The 18939-nt window shown below is 34.8% G+C and overlaps 2 protein-coding genes across 3 annotated transcripts; one reads left to right on the forward strand and one right to left on the reverse strand.

Annotated features, from left to right (window-relative positions):
- Positions 1 to 554: 554 nt before the first annotated feature.
- LOC100785380 (probable receptor-like protein kinase At1g80640) lies at positions 555 to 5766 on the forward strand. The gene is made up of 10 exons (XM_003550154.5): positions 555 to 951; positions 1397 to 1567; positions 1954 to 2204; positions 2289 to 2421; positions 2509 to 2572; positions 2848 to 2944; positions 3244 to 3346; positions 4295 to 4413; positions 4497 to 4586; positions 5254 to 5766. The coding sequence occupies exons 1-10, from the start codon at positions 798 to 800 to the stop codon at positions 5428 to 5430; spliced, it is 1359 nt and encodes a 452-aa protein (XP_003550202.1). The 5' UTR covers positions 555 to 797; the 3' UTR covers positions 5431 to 5766.
- A 495-nt stretch (positions 5767 to 6261) lies between these two features.
- On the reverse strand, positions 6262 to 17381 carry LOC547792 (aspartate aminotransferase). Of its 2 annotated transcripts, none has more exons than NM_001251058.2 (12): positions 17279 to 17381; positions 17040 to 17111; positions 16887 to 16955; positions 15669 to 15863; positions 15468 to 15506; positions 15292 to 15381; positions 15070 to 15178; positions 14873 to 14982; positions 14338 to 14481; positions 13881 to 14047; positions 6879 to 7143; positions 6262 to 6749 (listed from the first exon to the last, which is right to left on the reverse strand). In NM_001251058.2, the coding sequence occupies exons 2-12, from the start codon at positions 17109 to 17111 to the stop codon at positions 6618 to 6620; spliced, it is 1392 nt and encodes a 463-aa protein (NP_001237987.2). In that variant the 5' UTR covers positions 17279 to 17381; the 3' UTR covers positions 6262 to 6617. The 2 variants fall into 2 exon arrangements, with proteins under 2 accessions (NP_001237987.2, XP_006600243.1); XM_006600180.4 differs by having other exon boundaries at positions 6333 to 6749; positions 17258 to 17376.
- Positions 17382 to 18939: the final 1558 nt, after the last annotated feature.

An 18939-nucleotide genomic window follows, 5' to 3' on the forward strand; every position in this document is an offset into this window, starting at 1 on the left:
GAAGAGAAAACGAATTTGAGAGGTAGAAAAAAAAATAGAGATTATTATAAAACGACTTAATATGTCTCTATTTATAACTAGGATAATTAGTCTATTATTTACTTTATTTATTTATTTGTTTGTTTTATAAAAAAAGAACTCTATTTTATTTATTATCAAATGAATTAATAAAGTATTTTTTTCTTTCAAATTATTATTTTAATTGATAAATTTATTTCTTCTTATTTATTTAATTATAAAAAAATTATTATTTTTTTAAAACTTTATTTTATTTATAAAAAATCTTTTTAATTTATTTTACCAAAGATAAGAGGTTACATAAATGCTTAAACTGAAACAATGCACGAGTGCACATGATTGTCGTGCAGTGCCCCCACTCCAAAATTAAGTATCATCGGTCCATTGTTGTCTCCTCCCTTTTCCTTCTGCTGAGAAAGCTGAGAGAAAGAGAAAAACAGGGAAAACAGTTAAAACAGAGAAGAAAAAAGAAATAAAAAAAGAAGAAAAAACAGAAAAGGAAAATGAGACAGAGAATGCTCAAATAAAAGGTTCTGAAAAAGAAAACAAAAGCAAATAGTGTTTTTTCGAAGTTTAAAAAAAGGAGGTCAAGCCTCAAAGAAGATCCAAAAAAACACACATTTCACTTTCTCTCTCACTCAGTGGCTAACAAAACCTCAGTGAGAGAGTGTGTGTGTGTGTGTTTGTAGTGAGTGTGTGCTCCTTCTCAGGCACAAGTCTTTCCTTCACACATCTACTATTTTTATATCTTTATCTTCATGTTTTCTTAGAAAGAAACAATGAAAACGAAGCTTCTTCTTCTTATGCTTCTCATGCTCCTCCTTATTCTCCACAAACCAACTTGGTTTCTTGCCTCTGCATACCCTCTTGCTCCCTCTCCTCAAGTTCCTCCCTTTTCTCCATTTCCCACTTCAATGTCTGCTTCCTCTCCAGGTTCTAGGAAAATTCTTACTTTTTTTCTTTTTTTTTTGGTTTTTCACTTTTTTTTTCCCGAGACAATCATGTTCGAGATACTGTGAGATACTAAATGTAGATACTTTTCTCAACAAGAATGTGTGTGTCTGTTTCATTTCCTATGTGTTCCTGTTCCATTTGCTGTCTATGTCACACTATTTGTTTCTTTCTTTTCTTATGATGAAGTTGGTATTCAACAGTTTCAAATTTAAATTTGAAAATTCAATAAAAGCACTTAATGCAGATAATATATAGTAACCGATATTTTTTTAATTCATTTCTGGTATTGGTCTAATGTGTTTTATTGTGTGGATTTGGATCCTACCCTTTTGCTTAAACTCTATTAACTTGTCATAAATGGTTTGAAATTTGAATGAATAATACATATTTTGATGCTCACTGCCATATACTGCATATTGATCAGGAATTGTGATGGGGGCTGAACAGCAACACATGGATTCGCACAAGAAAATGGTAATTGCTGTTGCTGTTGCCAGCACTTCACTTGGTGCAGTCATTTTGTGTGTGTTGTGCATCTGGATTTACTACACCAAATACCCTTCAAAATCCAAAGGGAAAAACGTTCAAAGATCAGGTTTTTATTTTCTCCCTTTTGTCACAATTCCATTTCTTAGAATCTTCTGAAATTTGATTTGAGAAAACATTTTTTATTTTACATGTTCTTTTTTCACTTTGTTTCCCATTTTCCTGAAGTTTGTATAGGAAAAAATGAAAACAGAAAACCATAAAGTTGTTTTTTGTTTTCATTGTTTCCAATACAGACTTTTTAAAATCAGGAAACAAAGTATATAGAAAAGAGATATTTCAAGACAATCAATCATTAGATTCCTGTTTTTTGCTTCACAGATCACAATTTTGGGATGTCAAGAAAGTTTGACATTTAATTTGCTTCCTTAGTATTGTCTGAGATTTGTATTTTTTTTCTTCTTCTTTGCCTTCTTTTGTAATTTGAATCCCAAGATGCTGAGAAAGGGCTAGCTTCATCACCATTTTTGAGTAAATTCAGCTCTATAAAGCTGGTTGGTAAGAAAGGGTGTGTTCCAATAATTGACTATAAGCAAATAGAAAAAGCCACCGGAAATTTCAAGGAAATTAACATCTTGGGCAAGGGAGGTTTTGGATGCGTTTACAAGGCTCATTTGGATGATAATTTGGATGTTGCGGTTAAAAAATTGCACTGTGAAAATCAGTATGCTGAGCAAGAATTTGAGGTAATCCTTGCAAATAGTTTATTCATTTTTTTTTGTTTTTTTTTAAATATTATATTGAATAGTTGGACTTCTATGAATTTGCAGAACGAGGTGGATTTGTTAAGTAAAATTCAACATCCAAATGTGATTTCTCTGCTGGGTTGTAGCAGTAATGAGGATACAAGGATTATTGTCTATGAGTTGATGCATAATGGATCATTGGAAACTCAATTACATGGTAAAACATTGTTTTATATGCTTTATTACCTTGGATAAGACCAAGATTAAGAGTTAATAAAGTGAATTATAAAATTATTATTTGAAGGACCTTCTCATGGCTCAGCATTGACTTGGCATTTGAGGATCAAAATTGCTCTTGACACAGCAAGGTGACCTTCCCTAATCAGTTCTCTATCTATCTTTATATTTTCCTAGAAGAAATTCTAGCAATACTCTTTTCAACATATTCTTTATTATTAATTGAAACTTATTCAGAATCACAAAATAATATGTTGTACTTCTTATTTAACGAGTCTTACTTATAATTCAGCGTCATTTAATAATTTTCCATCAATAATAGTGTGTTAAAGAGTACGTATTATTAGCATTTTTTATTTGGTTTATTGTCTATTTGCTAACATGGTATTTGATTAATGTCAACCAGGGGATTAAAATATCTACATGAGCACTGTTACCCTCCGGTGATCCATAGAGATCTGAAATCTTCTAATATTCTTTTAGATACAAAGTTCAATGCCAAGGTAAAACAGAAAGGCCAAGCTCAATTTGCTGCATATAGTATAGGGTCTTGCTAACCAGTGCCTTGGGGCATTGGTTGAAGAACTAAAAGAGGAAATTATTTATTATGAAAAACATAGGAGAACACAAAAATATCATGGACAATGCTATTTTTTGCCTTTCAATAAAAATATTTCTACTTTAAATTTCTTAGTTAATATCCTAAGAACACTTGCCTATAATATATTATTTCCTTTTTGTACCATACATTTATTTATTGTGTTCTTACCAAAGCTTCTTTTCTGTGTGCTGCTGGATTCAGCTTTCTGATTTTGGTCTTGCCATAACCAATGGGTCCCAGAACAAGAACAACCTCAAGCTTTCAGGAACGTTGGGTTACGTTGCCCCGGAGTATCTTTTAGATGGTATGTATGCCAACTGAACTTCACACATAATTTCATGGCATATGCAATGGTCTGACAAGTTGCTATATGTTTAATGTGTCCTTAAGCTTTCAACAAACCAGATCCAAGATAATGGTCTTTTTGAACCCTTGATGCATTAATTATGAAAAGGGTGGGTTTGAAATTGTGATCTATGCGAGAAATTATTACATTGTCGTAAGTAATTTCCATTTGACACAATTGAGTTTTTTTTTATTCATAAGAATCGAACTTAAGTACTAGAGAATTTACAACCACTCACGCACACTACTCAACTAATTGAAGTATACCCCTTAGTGCACATAATTGAGTTTTATTAATTCTTTTTCCTAAATTGAAAATTTTGATTACATTGTCATGCAAAGATTAATCAGAACCATGAATATGTGGTAGTCCTGATCATGAACCATGTAATAATTTTTTTGATCTGTGCACCTTGTGCTCCTATTAGGAATGTACCTGCCCAAATGACCTGGCAAGTTACATAGATTATTTATTAAATTAATGTGTTGTCAGTTACACGTTACAATCTCATATGCCTAGTTTGCTCCAGTTGCTTCTTGTCAGTGATAAAAAAAAAATAATGATAATAATAAATGTCCTGAGGGTGAGAACTGAAATTTGTTCTCAGCTAGTTGAATTGATTCTTGTCTGAAAGATGGGAAACATTGGAAGCATAGTTTTGTATTATTCAGTTGAAAACTTTGATCATTTGGTAAGGATTGCTATTTTATTATTATTATTATTATTATTATTATTATTAAGGTACCGTGAATCGAAGTACTAGTAGTAGATATTAATAATGAGATATAAATTAAATGGATCACTTCTCCAAGGATTTTCTTGGAACATGGAGAAAACAGCTGTAGCAAAACTTGAATTATTAGCTGAGGAAATTACTTGCATTTTTAATTTATTAATTTTTTGCAGGTAAATTGACTGATAAAAGTGATGTATATGCTTTTGGAGTTGTGCTTCTGGAGCTTCTATTGGGAAAGAAGCCTGTGGAAAAACTAGCACAAGCTCAATGCCAATCTATTGTCACATTGGTACTGTTTTTGCTTTGCTTGATGATAGAATTTGATTGGGTTGGTGTTGGAAATGACGTGTAAACTATTTATGATGTTTGCAGGCCATGCCACAGCTCACAGACAGATCTAAGCTTCCAAACATTGTGGATCCTGTAATTAAGAATACAATGGACCCCAAGCACTTATACCAGGTTTTAGTGCCTCAGAGTCAGAAAAAACTCAGACTTTTTTTCCTGTTTATTACTACTTACCCTTTTTGGCAATGATAATAGTCATAAGAGTTAACTATATTTTTTTTATTAATCCTCCTGATAATTTTTGAAGAATATATTAAGTGAAAACTAAATATGTTTAATATCTTGAAAACATAAAAAAATTGATATTTTTATTTTCTTAATTTTAAAAATAAGAAGATTAATAGAAAGAAATGATAGTAACACAGTCTCTTTTAGAGCACATTCTTTTCAACAATATTTAGTATTAGTTGAAATTAGTATAACTCCTACTAAATGAGGGTGGTTTGGAACCCGAATCCTCTCTAGCATCTACATTTACAAGGAGGAGAGAAAAAACACAGGGTTCACATGGAACTCACTTGACAGATGAATTCCACGTGAATTTTCTATTTTTTGCTCTCCTCATTACATGATGCAATTTGAATCTTGGGTTTTTCTCTCTCCTCGCTAGACGATAAGGCAGGCTAGAAATGAGTTCTATAGTCTATACTTATTTTCCAATTAGTATGATCCACGTGAATTTTAAAGAAACAACAGTCTGTGAGTTAAGTTATTAGTAGCATTTTTCTCTTTTGTATTATCATAATCTACTTAAATTTAACCTTGACTTTGTATTTTGTAGGTTGCTGCTGTGGCTGTGCTATGTGTGCAACCAGAGCCAAGTTACCGTCCACTGATTGCAGATGTTCTTCACTCACTGATCCCTCTTGTGCCAGTAGAGCTTGGAGGAACACTCAAAGTTTCACAACTGCCAAAACAAGTCTTACCTGCTGACCCACCTGAGGATTCTAGTCAATGATCAGTTTGAGACAACATAAATGACATGTTTTGTGATGCTCTACCCAACTAGTGAGGCTTGAAATTACAGAAAGATCCTTAACAACTACACTGATTCTGTAATAAATGCTTGCAGCCCGGGAGTGTTAAGTTAGAAACAGAGAAATTGAGAAAAAAGTAGGCCTAAATGGTGTAGAAGAGCATTGGGATGTTAATGATAAATGGGAGGAAATTGATTTCACTTGTGTGAAAATGTGTGTATAGAGTGGTGATATTGCGGAACATTGAAACTGTTCAGAGAGGATCTCATTGTCTTTCATTCCCACTTTTGGCATATGAAATTCAGCAAACCAGACAACAAATAATTCGTACATATATTTCAGAGGAATTCTTGCAACACGTTCCAATACACTCTACCTTGGTGATTGAAATTTACTGAAACTCACAAAAATAATGTGACTTTCACCGATTATATATTAGTCTCACTTATTTTGAATTTCCTAATAAACCTCAGTTAATGATATTGAGTAAATTTAAAAGAATATGTTAGAAAATGCATTATTTGCATTCTAAATTTGATACTGCCAAATCAAGAGAAATATAAATGTAGTTCCCTAACTTTCCTCCTTCCATTTCCTTCCAACTAAACTTTGTATAAAGGAATTTCAACATGGTGACTCATTCAGATTCCATGCAGATGACGAGCCATGCTTGCCTTTATTTATTTGGTTCGAGTTGGCAAACAGTATATATGTGTATATTATAGTCAAATATTTTACTTTTTTGGTTCTTAAGTTCCTCATTACCAATTACAATAAATGACATGGGTGAACTGAAACTCTGAAAGTTGATATCAACATAAATATTGAAAGCAGGATTTAACATAAGAAAAAGATACGTACTAACCACTGAAGCACATACGACTAACGAAACTATTGTTACCATGATTTATCCAATCTCACCCATATGAAATGATAAACATCCTCACTATGCATCAGTACTTCGATTCAACTAGCTTTAAGTCTGAGAACCTGACTCATTACGCATCAATACTTTGAGTCAACTTGTTTCAAAGTTAAAAAATTTCCTAGGGTACTTTGAGGTACATATGTACACACATAATGCATACATAAATTATTCTAAATTATTTTCATGTATGCCAATCGCTCCGATTGGGTATAACACTCACCAAAAATATCTAATTGAGTTTCAGCTGACATTATGATATGAATCAATAATAGCATCCGCAAGGTATTCGCATTTAGCCAACGACAATCCTGCCAGGGAAATCCTTCCATCCTTTGTCATGTATACGTGCCACTTGTTTGTCATGTTGTCACTCTGATGAGATATCATTTAAGAACAACATAGTCAATATGTTGATATAGTCAATGAAATAGGACTCAACATAGTGTATAAAAGCCACAAGTTGATAACATGCAAGAAGTCATAATAACATGAATCAATTACCTGGTTCTTGTTCAAGCCAGTGAATGAGAACATGCCTATCTGCTTAAGTATGAATGACCAATCCTTTCCACTTTTGTCTTTTGAAGTAATACTATCATATAGCTGCTGTCTAACATTCTTTATCCTTCCAGCCATCATTTCCATCTCTGCTTTCCATTCATTAAAGAGAACTGGGTTTCCAACAACATCGGCAACTATCCTAGCCCCGTGTACCGGTGGATTAGAGTACATTGGTCGGGCAATCCTTTTCAGTTGGCTCTTTACCCTGAAACGCATCGTTACCACATTGTTGATCAACACAGAACTTCTACTGAGGCATACATTGCCACAATCAAGTTGAATCTAAGATGTCATCTTTCTAGTTAAAACAGAAATAGTCAACTACAGCTTTTTGTCATGATGTGTTGGTTAAGACAATATTAGTGCATTGTAAACAACCTAATTAAGCACTTGCTGAATGAACACTTACCATGTAAACGCTTATGAATAAGCTGTTTCTATAATTGAAAGAAATAAAAAAGGGTTTGTTGAATGTTGAATATTTCTTCTGTATTTTAGCTTTGTTTGGTAGCTTAATCTGTAAGCCTTATTCAGAAGGCAGCAGTGAGATGTCACTGTCATCTCTCCTCTCTCTTTTTTGTATCCTATATATATGTAACATTTTGAATCTAATAAAGAAGTGAGAGAAAGTGAGGTTTTGATTCCTCCTCACCTTCATTTCAAGTTGGCATCAGAACAGGTGTCATCCGCCGTCGCCGCCGCCACTTTCCGGCGGCCATTTCTCTGGCGAAGCCAGGGTTAGGCTCGCCTTGGGAAGCGCGAGCTAGCCGGCCAACTCGCGTCGGCAACGGAGCAGCGACGCGCCGCCACGCGCTGCCACCGTCCCGCGCGTCCTCCGGCGCGTGCAGTCCACGCGTCGCCGTCCCGGCGCCGAAATCGCGCCGCGTCTCCGCCGTTCCCTTCGTCGGCTTCTCCTGAATCCGTTCCAGCCCTCAGTTTCCAGTTTCGTTACCTGGAATGCTACAGCCCTATTCTCTCCACCTTTTTGCTCCCTTAGGGTTTCACCTTGTGGGTCAAAATGGCTTCCCCTGGACCTGTTTTCTCCTTCTCCGAGACTCCAACCATCACAGCTGCTAAACTCAACTGAAAAAATTACCCCTCATGGTCTGCTTCCGTAGAACTTTGGTTTCTCGGTCAAGGACATGACCACTTGGAGAAAGCTTCCGATTCTGTTTCAAGTGACAAAAGAGCCGAATGGGAGAAGTTTGATTATCAACTGTGTGTTGTGTTATGGCAATCAGTTGAGCCGGATATTTTGGATATCCTTAGATCATTTAAAACGTGTCGTTCTTTTTGGAAGAAGGCTCAAGAAATTTTTGCCAATGATATTCAAAGCTTATTTGATGCAACCATGAAGGTTACAGCCCTCAAGCAAACCAGCCATGACATGATTGCTCATGTGGGTAAGGCTCGAGCTGTCGTGGAAGAGCTGAGAAAGTTTCTTGTGGCTGATTCATTAGAAGAAGTGAACAGGAAACTGGACAAGTTTTACATGGTCCTTATCCTGAGAAGCTTACACTCAGACTTTGATCATGTTCGTGATCAAGTACTCGCTGGGGATCAGGTTCCATCCATGGATTCTCTCATCACTAGGCTTCTCCGTGTGCCTCACTTATCGAAGGATGAAAATCCTACTGATAGTGTGGAGACGTCAACAATGGTTGCATCACATGGTAGAGGAGGCGACCGCAACAGCAGAGGAGGCCGCAATGGAAGGGGTGGACGTCCTCATTGCACCTACTGCAAGAGGATGGGTCACACTCAAGAGAATTGTTATTTGTTGCATGGGTTTCCTGACAAGGTTGCACAGGTTTCTAAATCAGAGAAAGCAGAGTCTAAGTTCTCTGATGAGGAGTATCAGGAGTATTTGAAGCTCAAATCCGAGAGACCCAGCAACCAAGCTCAATCCTCATCTGTACCATGTTTTTCAACAGCTTGTATCTCTCAATTAATTGAAGGTCCTAGTCCTTGGATACTCGACTCAGGTGCCTCTGACCATATTTCCGGTAATAAGTCTTCCTTTTCATCCTTTTCCTTACCAAAAATTCCTCACCTCGTCACTGTAGCTAATGGCTCCAAGGTTGCATCTCAAGGAAGTGGTCAAGTTTCATTGTCTCCTTCCTTGAAATTAAACTTTGTTTTATTCCTTCCTCAGTGTCCCTATAATTTAATCTCACTAAGTCAGTTAACTCGTTCATTAAATTGTTCAGTAACCTTTACTGCTAATTCTATTGTTATTCAGGAACATGGGACGGGGCGACTGATTGGAGAAGGACACGAATCACGAGGACTTTACTATTTGGAATCCAGTCCACCTGGGTCTTGTTTGGCAATCTCAAAACCCAAACTTTTGCATGATCGTCTAGAACACCCAAGTTTATCAAAATTGAAGATGATGGTCCCTAGTCTTAAGAATCTTCGAGTCTTAGATTGTGAGTCTTGTCAACTAGGAAAACATGTCAGGTCGTCATTTCCTCAAACTGTACAAAGATGTAACTCGACTTTCTCTACCATTCATTTTGATATTTGGGGACCAAGTCGTGTTACATCTTTTGGTTTTCGATATTTTGTAACCTTCATTGATGAATTCTCCAGATGTACTTGAGTTTATTTAATGAAAGGCAGATCTGAACTTTTGCATATATTTGTGAGTCTTGTCAACTAGGAAAACATGTCAGGTCGTCATTTCCTCAAACTGTACAAAGATGTAACTCGACTTTCTCTACCATTCATTCTGATATTTGGGGACCAAGTCGTGTTACATCTTTTGGTTTTCGATATTTTGTAACCTTCATTGATGAATTCTCCAGATGTACTTGAGTTTATTTAATGAAAGGCAGATCTGAACTTTTGCCTATATTTGTGTCATTCTACAATGAAATTGAGAATCAATTTGGAAAAACAATTAAAATTTTCAGAAGTGATAATGTTAAAGAGTATTTCTCTCATGATCTTTCTTATTTTTTGTCTTCCAAAGGTATTCTACATCAACCCACATGTCCTCACACACCACAACAAAATGGTATTGCAGAAAGAAAGAATCGTCATCTTCTTGAAAATGCACGCTCCCTAATGCTAAATTCGAATGTTCTGATACATCATTGGGGAGATGCGGTGCTTACTGCTTATTTCCTAATCAATCGGACGCCTTCTTCTTCTCTTGAAAACCAAATTCCTCACTCACTTGTCTTTCCTCATGATCCTCTATTTCATGTCTCTCCTAAAGTGTTTGGTTGTACCTGTTTTGTTCATGATTTGTCTCCTAGTTTAGATAAACTCTCTGCTAGGTCAGTCAAATGTGTCTTCCTGGGTTATTCTCGTCTTCAAAAGGGTTACAAATGTTACTCTCCAACCATGAGACGATACTACATGTCTGCAGATGTAACCTTCTTTGAAGACACACCCTTCTTTTCACCCTCCGTGGACCATTCTTCGTCTCTTCAGGAAGTTCTCCCTATTCCTTCTCCTTATCCCCTAGATAACTCAGGCCAAAGTGTCAGTATTATTCCATCTTCCTCACCAAATTCACCTGAAGTCGTCTTACCACCTCTGACTACAGATCAACACAGGACAAGGCAGATTGGATCTCCAGTACCTGAAGCCTCTCCTCGTGATTCTCGTCCTTCTTCGACCAGTCCTCCACTCATGGATCCGGCCTCTCCTTCCACTTCTTCTCCTCCTTCTGATTCACATTGGCCCATTGCCATCAGAAAAGGTACTCGTTCTACCCGTAATCCTCATCCTATTTATAATTTCTTAAGCTATCACCGTTTGTCTCCTTCATACAGTTCCTTTGTTTGTTCATTGTCTTCCCTTGCCATTCCTTCCACTGTCCATGAGGCACTTGATCATCCTGGCTGGAGACAGGCTATGATTGATGAAATGCAGGCCTTTGAAAATAATGGTACTTGGGAGCTTGTTCCTCTTCCCCCTGGTAAGACCCCTGTTGGTTGTAGGTGGGTCTACACTGTTAAAGTTGGGCCCACTGGTAAGGTTGATCGGCTTAAGGCTCGTTTGGTAGCTAAAGGCTACACACAGGTATATGGCATTGATTACTGTGATACTTTCTCTCCTGTCGCCAAACTCACCACTGTTCGTCTGTTTCTTGCTATGGCTGTTATTCGTCACTGGTCCCTCCATCAGCTTGATATTAAGAATGCCTTCCTCCACGGTGATCTTGAGGAGGATATTTATATGGAGCAACCACCTGGGTTTGTTGCTTAAGGGGAGTATGGCCTTGTGTGTAAGCTTCACCGATCTCTCTATGGGTTGAAGCAATCTCCTCGTGCTTGGTTTGGTAAATTTAGTCATGTTGTTCAAATGTTTGGACTGAAACGAAGTGAAGCTGATCACTCTGTATTTTATTGTCATACATCTCATGGAAAATGTGTTTATCTAATGGTCTATGTTGATGATATAGTGATTACAGGGAATGATGCTACTAAGATCAGACAGCTAAAAGAGCATTTATTCAGTCATTTTCAGACCAAAGATCTGGGATCTTTGAAGTATTTCCTTGATATTGAAGTGGCTCAATTAGGAGATGGTGTTGTGATCTCTCAGAGGAAGTATGCTCTTGATATTTTAGAAGAAACAGGTATGCAAAATTGTAGACCTGTTGAAAGTCCTATGGATCCTAATTTGAAGCTCATGGCAGATCAAAGTGAAGTTTATCTTGATCCCGAGAGATATAGGAGGCTTGTGGGAAAACTCATTTACCTTACCATTACTAGACCTGATATCTCCTTTGCTGTGGGAGTGGTTAGCCAATTTATGCAGAATCCTCATTTGGACCATTGGAATGCTGTCATGCGTATTTTGAGGTATATTAAGAGAGCTCTTGGACAAGGGTTGTTGTATGAAGACAAGGGTAATACACAATTATCAGGATATTGTGATGCTGATTGAGCTGGCTGTCCCATGGATAGGAGGTCTACATCAGGCTATTGTGTCTTCATTGGAGGAAATCTTATTTCTTGGAAAAGCAAGAAACAGACGGTTGTAGCTCGGTCCAGTGCAGAAGCTGAATATCGATCAATGGCTATGGTTACTTGTGAACTCATGTGGATTAAACAATTTCTGCAAGAATTGAGGTTTTGTGAAGAGTTGCAAATGAAGTTGTATTGTGATAATCAGGCTGCTCTTCATATTGCCTCAAACCCAGTCTTTCATGAAAGGACTAAGCATATAGAGATTGATTGTCATTTCATTCGAGAGAAGCTTCTGTCCAAGGAGATTGTCACTGAGTTCATTGGTTCTAATGACCAGCCAGCGGATATTTTGACTAAGTCCCTAAGAGGACCCAGAATTCAGACTATATGTTCGAAGCTTGGTGCATATGATTTATATGCTCCAGCTTGAGGGGGAGTGTTGAATGTTGAATATTTCTTTTGTATTTTAGCTTTGTTTGGTAGCTTAATCTGTAAGCCTTATTCAGAAGGCAGCAGTGAGATGTCACTGTCATCTCTCCTCTCTCTCTTTTTTGTATCCTATATATATGTAACATTTTGAATCTAATAAAGAAGTGAGAGAAAGTGAGGTTTTGATTCCTCCTCACCTTCATTTCAAGTGGGTTAAACTGTTTTCATACGAGTTGTAAGCTATTTTTATAAGCTACCTTGAAAAGTTTATTGAAATAAACTAAAAGCCACTTATGGACATATCATGAACTAGTTTCGTAAGCTCTCCCAAACACTTACAGTGGTTGTATCATATGTGCAAATAAAATGTAAATAAGCTCTTCCAAACACAGAATTAGATTGCAACTGCTTCATTTTCTTTTTTTTTTTATCAAAACACAAATGTTATGTGTGTACATATAGAGAGAGGGAGGAGGATCAACTTACACCAACAGTAAAGAGTTACTCTTCATCCTCACCATTCAATTTTTTAAAATCTAATGGTTGTAATAAGTCACTAATCTTATACGTTAGATTTCAAGAAAATGAATGGTAAGGATGGAGAATAACTCTAAAAGAGTTACTCTTGGTATAAGTTGATCCCTCCTCACATATATAGGGATTTGTTAATGTACACCCCCTTGTTTTTTATTATGAGTGTGTTAGCAAGCTACACCTTAGTGTATTTTAAGATATTCTCTCATTATAGCTTGCTAACACACTCATTCATACTAAAAAACTAGAGTGTGTACGTTAGCAAACCCCACAAGCATTTGTTAATGTACACACTCTTATTTTCTAGTATGAGAACGTTATCACACTACACCACTGTGTATTTTAAAATAGGCTTAAATACATTTTTTGTCCTTGCAGTTTAGCTTTTTATCATTGTCGTTCCTGTAATTTTTTTTTTGTTTTAGTCCTTGCAAAATGTTTGTTTTGTTTTTTTGTTCTTAAAGTGTTTTAGATAGTGCTTTGAACAATAAAAAAATACTTTGAACAGTGAAAAAAACATTATCTAAAACACTTTAAGAACAAAAAACAAAACACACATTTTGCAAGGACTAAAACGAATTTTTTTTGCAGGGACAAAAATGAAAAAAGCGTTAAATTGCATGGACCAAAAATATATTTAAGTCTTTAAAATAAACTCTAGTTACTAACGCACTCATACTAAAAAATAAGGGTGTCTACATTAGCAAAACACACACACATATATATATATATATATACACACACAAATGGTACAAGGGGTATCGAACCATTTACACCTGAATCAACCAAAAAACCCACCACCAAAAACAGTTCCTACATGGTTATGATCTATTAATGTTCTGACATTCAACATAAATATAAGATAACCATATGTTGATCCCTACACTATTTCATACTACCTGTACTTAATTGATAAATTGATCCCATAACCTTTCTAGAAAAGGAATAAAAATGCATGCTTGCATGGGAATGAAGTAGACAGATTCTATCTTTTTCTTAGACATGCCCATCAGATATCAGAAAGAATGGAAGATCTAATTTACCATACCTTGCTGCAGATTCTGGTGACGATGAAATCACATTGATTGCTCCAATCCTTTCAGCATAGAGACCGAGATTTTTACTGTAAGATTGAGCTACAAGAACCTCGATGCCACGTGCCACAAACAGTCTCACAGAAGCTGCATCTTCATCAAGGCTTCCACTAGCAAACCCCTAAAATTAATGAGGAGTTCAGCATGTTGCAAAATAGGTTCTAGGTCTCTATAAAGATTAATAGTGTGTGTTTGGATTAGATTTAATTTTTCTAGAATCAATTCCAATTCCACGTTGAAACTCAAAGCAACAAATAGTTGCTTCCACTTTTTCAATTTTTCACCATGATTTTAGATGCCAGAATCAATTCTGGTAGCTATCCAAACACACTTTAAGTCATAATTCTTAATATGCTAATGGTTTATAATATATGCTATCCAGAAATTTCTCCTTTACCCAAAGATTGGTACCTGGTAAGCAACATCAAAAAAGGGAATGTGGTTCTTTTCTTCAATTAAATCAGCTATTTTTTCCCACTGTTCAGGTGTTGGATCAATACCAGTAGGATTATGAGCACATCCATGAAGTAAGATAAAAGATCCTTCCGGAGCTGACTGAAAAAATGTAGAAATGTACAATTAGGCACTGTTCAATTTTATATTAGATTGAAGGAATCTTTAAATTAAATGAAAATTTATGATTCTATATGTAGGCCTTCATATAACAAGACGTTAAGTACTACATCAATTAAGCATCAAATACCATTACACCGCAACGGCATGTTAATCATAACAATTACATCAGTTGTATTTCAAGTGAAAGATATTTTTGGAAACATGCATTTTGAGAAAAGATGACAAGTGTTGGGACCTACAATGAAAGATCAAGAGGAAAAAAATTCAAATAGAACATTCGTGTATATTGATTTCTAGGTCAAACAAAGCAGTTAACTACAAAACTGTTCATAGACCATTTCACTTTCTAAATTCTAGATCACAACCTAACCTTTATATCTTCAATCATGCCCTCAAAATCCAACCCAACTGTCTTGGGATCATAATATCGGTACTCAGACCATGGGACACTAGCATCATTGAAAATATTCTTGTGATTACCTACAAGACAATAATGTTACCAGGGATGTTTGAACTCCCTAACAAATATCACGACCAAGTTAATCAGGGAAGCAGTAAAATGCATACCCCAGGTAGGAGCTGATATCAAAACTTTTGCCCCAGGAAAATATCGCTCTATCAGAGCTGCACCTAGTCGCAGAGAACCAGTTCCAGAAAGACCTTGGACAGTGGCAACCTGGATGCAACTAAATAATGTAAGTAAGAAATGAAAAAAAATAAATCATAACCAATAAATTGCAATGTGCTTCAAATTCCAAATCATCTATATTTTCTGTATCAACTACTTACTCTTTGCTGTTTGATTGCTGGGTTGTCTGCTCCGAGTAACAACTCTGCAGTTGCCTTATTAAATGCTGCCAAACCCTCAATTGGGAGATACTGCACTTACAAGTTATCATAGTTAACAATCTAAAGGCCAATGGTTCCACACCACACACAAAGACACGTGATGTAAAGAAAATTACCTCTTTGTTATCCCCTCTCTCCAGCATAAGATTCTCTGCCTAAAAAGAATAAGAATTTCATCTAAATCAACATTAACTGAATCCAAAAATAGTCTAGGTTTGTGAACATGAAGCAAAATTAGGAACAAACATGAGACAGGAGAATAATGCAAACTAGGGAAACTCAAATCACAGAAGACACATAAAATACGGAACAAAGACCTTCTTAACAACATTAAGCACATATGGCTGTAGTTCTTCTGTTCTGTATGCCCCAACTCCAAGATTGAGCTTGACATCACTATTGTCTGCCTTAAACGCCTCGGAAACTCCGAGAATTGGATCAGGAGGAGCCATAGGTATGCCTTCAAACCGAGATACATTAACTGCAACAGCCATAGAGATCCGACCTCTAGACTGAAACAAAATTGATAGACATTATATTAGTATGCATGCACAAACACACAAACACAGTTTCTGTGTCCTCACATTCCTTAATTCTCACTAACTACTTTTACTTACAACTGTTCTTCCACCAAGTATGAAATGTGTTAAAGATGTGATTTTATCTTATGTAAATATGGAAATAGGGAAACATTAGGGATTAGATTAGAGATTTCTTTCCTTAATTATATCATTGTTTCTGATTATAAATAATATCATATGTCTGATCTCTTTGACACGCAATTCCTGAAATCTAATTATGATCCAAATTGTTTTTTATCTTAAAAAGAAGTTTAATTCATATACACTCTCGGTATAAAACATCTTTACACAGACACACATCCACATCCGGTAGGAATTTACCTTATCACAACAACCACACATATTAGTGAACAAGATGACATGGTAAAGTAGTCAAATCTTATTGAATGCCAATGTAAAGATGTTTTATACTAATTTTTTTTTTGGTACTAATGGTGTATATACATTAAACTCCCCCAAAAATTACTGTAGTGTGAGGTTAATTTAACAAAACAATTAAAAGTAGTTAGCGAAGAACAAGAATAAATAACACTTAGTGTGCCAATAGTCCTACCCAATAGATCACAAAGTAATATGAAAGCATAATAATCAACAAAAGCAATAAAAAAAATTGAGGACAAAATTTAGATATTGTTCCTTAAGTGCTTTTTTTTTTTTGATCGGCAAAGGTTCCTTAAGTGCTTTTAGTGTTGTTCTCCAAACAAAATTGAAGGGTTTTTCTTTATCCATAGAAATCAAACTCAGGTAGCAGAGGATTTACAACAATTCACACACACACGTTGTTCAACCAAAATTAAAGTTTAATCCGCATAAATTAAAACTTGCATTAAATGTCAACATAAAATGTCGAAGTAAAACTCTAATTCTAATTATATAAAATCTCCAAAATCACTTATAAAACCGTATCTAAAGTTGAAGCAAGAAATTTAGTTATTATTACTATATAGTACATACCCTTGAACTAGAGAAGGAATTGGGTCCTTTGTGAAATCTCAAAGTGTTGCCTCCAAGCATGGGCTTTCCCTATTGGACCCCAACGTTAAAATCACAAAAAGGGTAATCATTAAAATTCACGAAGCAATGTCGGAAGAAGCAGAAAGAGGGTACCTTGTGCGTGGTGGACAGAGAACAAGAGGGTGAGACAGCGTGCGAAGCTGCGGATAGAAACGAAGAAGCCATCTGCAACAGAAAACGGTTAAGAAGTTGTAAACGATTCACGAGATGTAACAGAACAGAACAGAACACAAAAGGTTCCTAATTTAAACTATGAATAATGGATCTATCTATGACTATGATTCATTTAATAGGAATAGCGTAGAGAATACGATGAGATCAAGTAGTAGTACGTTTCTGCGAACGAATCACTTAAAAAAGTGTGTTGTAGAGAGATAGAAGAAGAAGAAGAAGATGAAGGAAACAGTGGGCGGAAGAGGAGAACCAAGTGAAACTGTCAAAGTAAAAGTGCCCACCTTATTCATTTATCAAACGACAAATTTGTCACGGGCTCGCACATCACATATTTTCTTCACTTTAATTTTATTAGCGTTTATATATAAGTATGATTTTAAAATGCTAATTATTATAAAAATTAATTGATTAATAATAATAAAAGAAGGTTTTTACGTGACATTTTCCTGTTCATTTCCTCCAAAAAAAATATATTAAATGAAATTAAATAATATACATTTATCTTTTAAAAATATGTAATTGAATTGAATGATTAGATTTATAATAATGGATATAGTAGATATTTCTAATGTAGAAATGATTCTATTGTAAATAGGAAGGATAATAGATTGGATCTTCTAGTACCGGTCCTCAAATTCATGTTAAAAAAATAATCTTATCCGACCTCATATTCGTACTGATAGAAATTTTAATTATCATATATACATACATGTACTTGTATAAAATTAATAAATGAAAATATATATTAATTAAAAAATTACTACAGATAAATTGAAAATTCACTCTTAAAAAATCCAAATATAACATTAAAAATATTAACATATAATATTAAAAATAACCAAACACAACATTATTCTTTCAAAATTAAGTCAAAAATAAACAATATTAAAAAGATAATCCTTCAACATAACGATTATTAAAGTTAATATTGTAATCATTTAACAAAAACTCTAATTAAACTTGAGCATCATGTGATGACAATACTTTCTAAGACCTATCAACAAAGTCAGAAATTTATACATAAAAATAAATAATAATTTAATATTTTTAAATTGAATGAAACAAATATAATATAATATATGCTAAATCTAATATCATCGTTCTACATAAAATAATATTTGAGATTTACAACTCAATCCAAAACCAAAATGATATTTGAAAGCATATGGATAATATTAGCCTCAATATAAAAGTGATAGCATAAAATTTACAAATCAAAATCATGATTGTATTCCCGCGTCCTAACATAAAAATACTTACATAAAATAAAATCAATATAACACATCCTTATTAGTTCAATAACCTCAATTGTAACATCAACACTTGGATTGAGAAGCATAAACCGTGACTTTAAAATACTAATTAAATTAGAAAAATATAATTATTTTTTTACATAAAAGCATATGTATAATATGAATTATTTACCTAAGTAATATATTTTAGTTATATTAATATATAATATATATAAGTGATGTGCAAGCCAGGGTGGGTGAGTACTATAGTACCTATACCCGCACCCATCCTGGTAAAAATTTGTTGGTAAATATCCATCCACATACTCAACGTCAATAAGTAAATATTTTTGTGGGCACCCATAAGATTTGGGTCCATTTTTGTCATTCCTAATGGTAAGTCAATTGCAATAAATAAATATTTAATCAACCAAAAGTTTAATTATTTTATCAACTAAATCACAATAAATATTTACATATGTAATTTGCTTTATAATTAGTGATTAATAGAAAATTTACAAATTCTAAGAAATATTATTATAATTATACATATTTATAGACGAAATGAATGAATTTTTTAATTTAAT

The sequence above is a fragment of the Glycine max genome, chromosome 17 (genome assembly GCF_000004515.6).
Source record: "Glycine max cultivar Williams 82 chromosome 17, Glycine_max_v4.0, whole genome shotgun sequence".
Taxonomy (NCBI): Eukaryota; Viridiplantae; Streptophyta; class Magnoliopsida; order Fabales; family Fabaceae; genus Glycine; species Glycine max.

Bases quoted from the DNA above. Each gene is read 5' to 3' on its own strand.
- LOC100785380 (XM_003550154.5), top strand. From the start codon at position 798: ATGAAAACGAAGCTTCTTCTTCTTATGCTTCTCATGCTCCTCCTTATT. The intron at 2,422-2,508 runs GTAAAACATTGT...TATTATTTGAAG, and splicing joins ATTGGAAACTCAATTACATG to GACCTTCTCATGGCTCAGCA. The intron at 2,945-3,243 runs GTAAAACAGAAA...TGCTGGATTCAG, and splicing joins ATACAAAGTTCAATGCCAAG to CTTTCTGATTTTGGTCTTGC.
- LOC547792 (NM_001251058.2), bottom strand. From the start codon at position 17,111: ATGGCTTCTTCGTTTCTATCCGCAGCTTCGCACGCTGTCTCACCCTCT. The intron at 16,956-17,039 runs GTACCCTCTTTC...GGGGTCCAATAG, and splicing joins CTCTGTCCACCACGCACAAG to GGAAAGCCCATGCTTGGAGG. The intron at 15,507-15,668 runs GTCTTTGTTCCG...TATTCTTTTTAG, and splicing joins TGCTTAATGTTGTTAAGAAG to GCAGAGAATCTTATGCTGGA.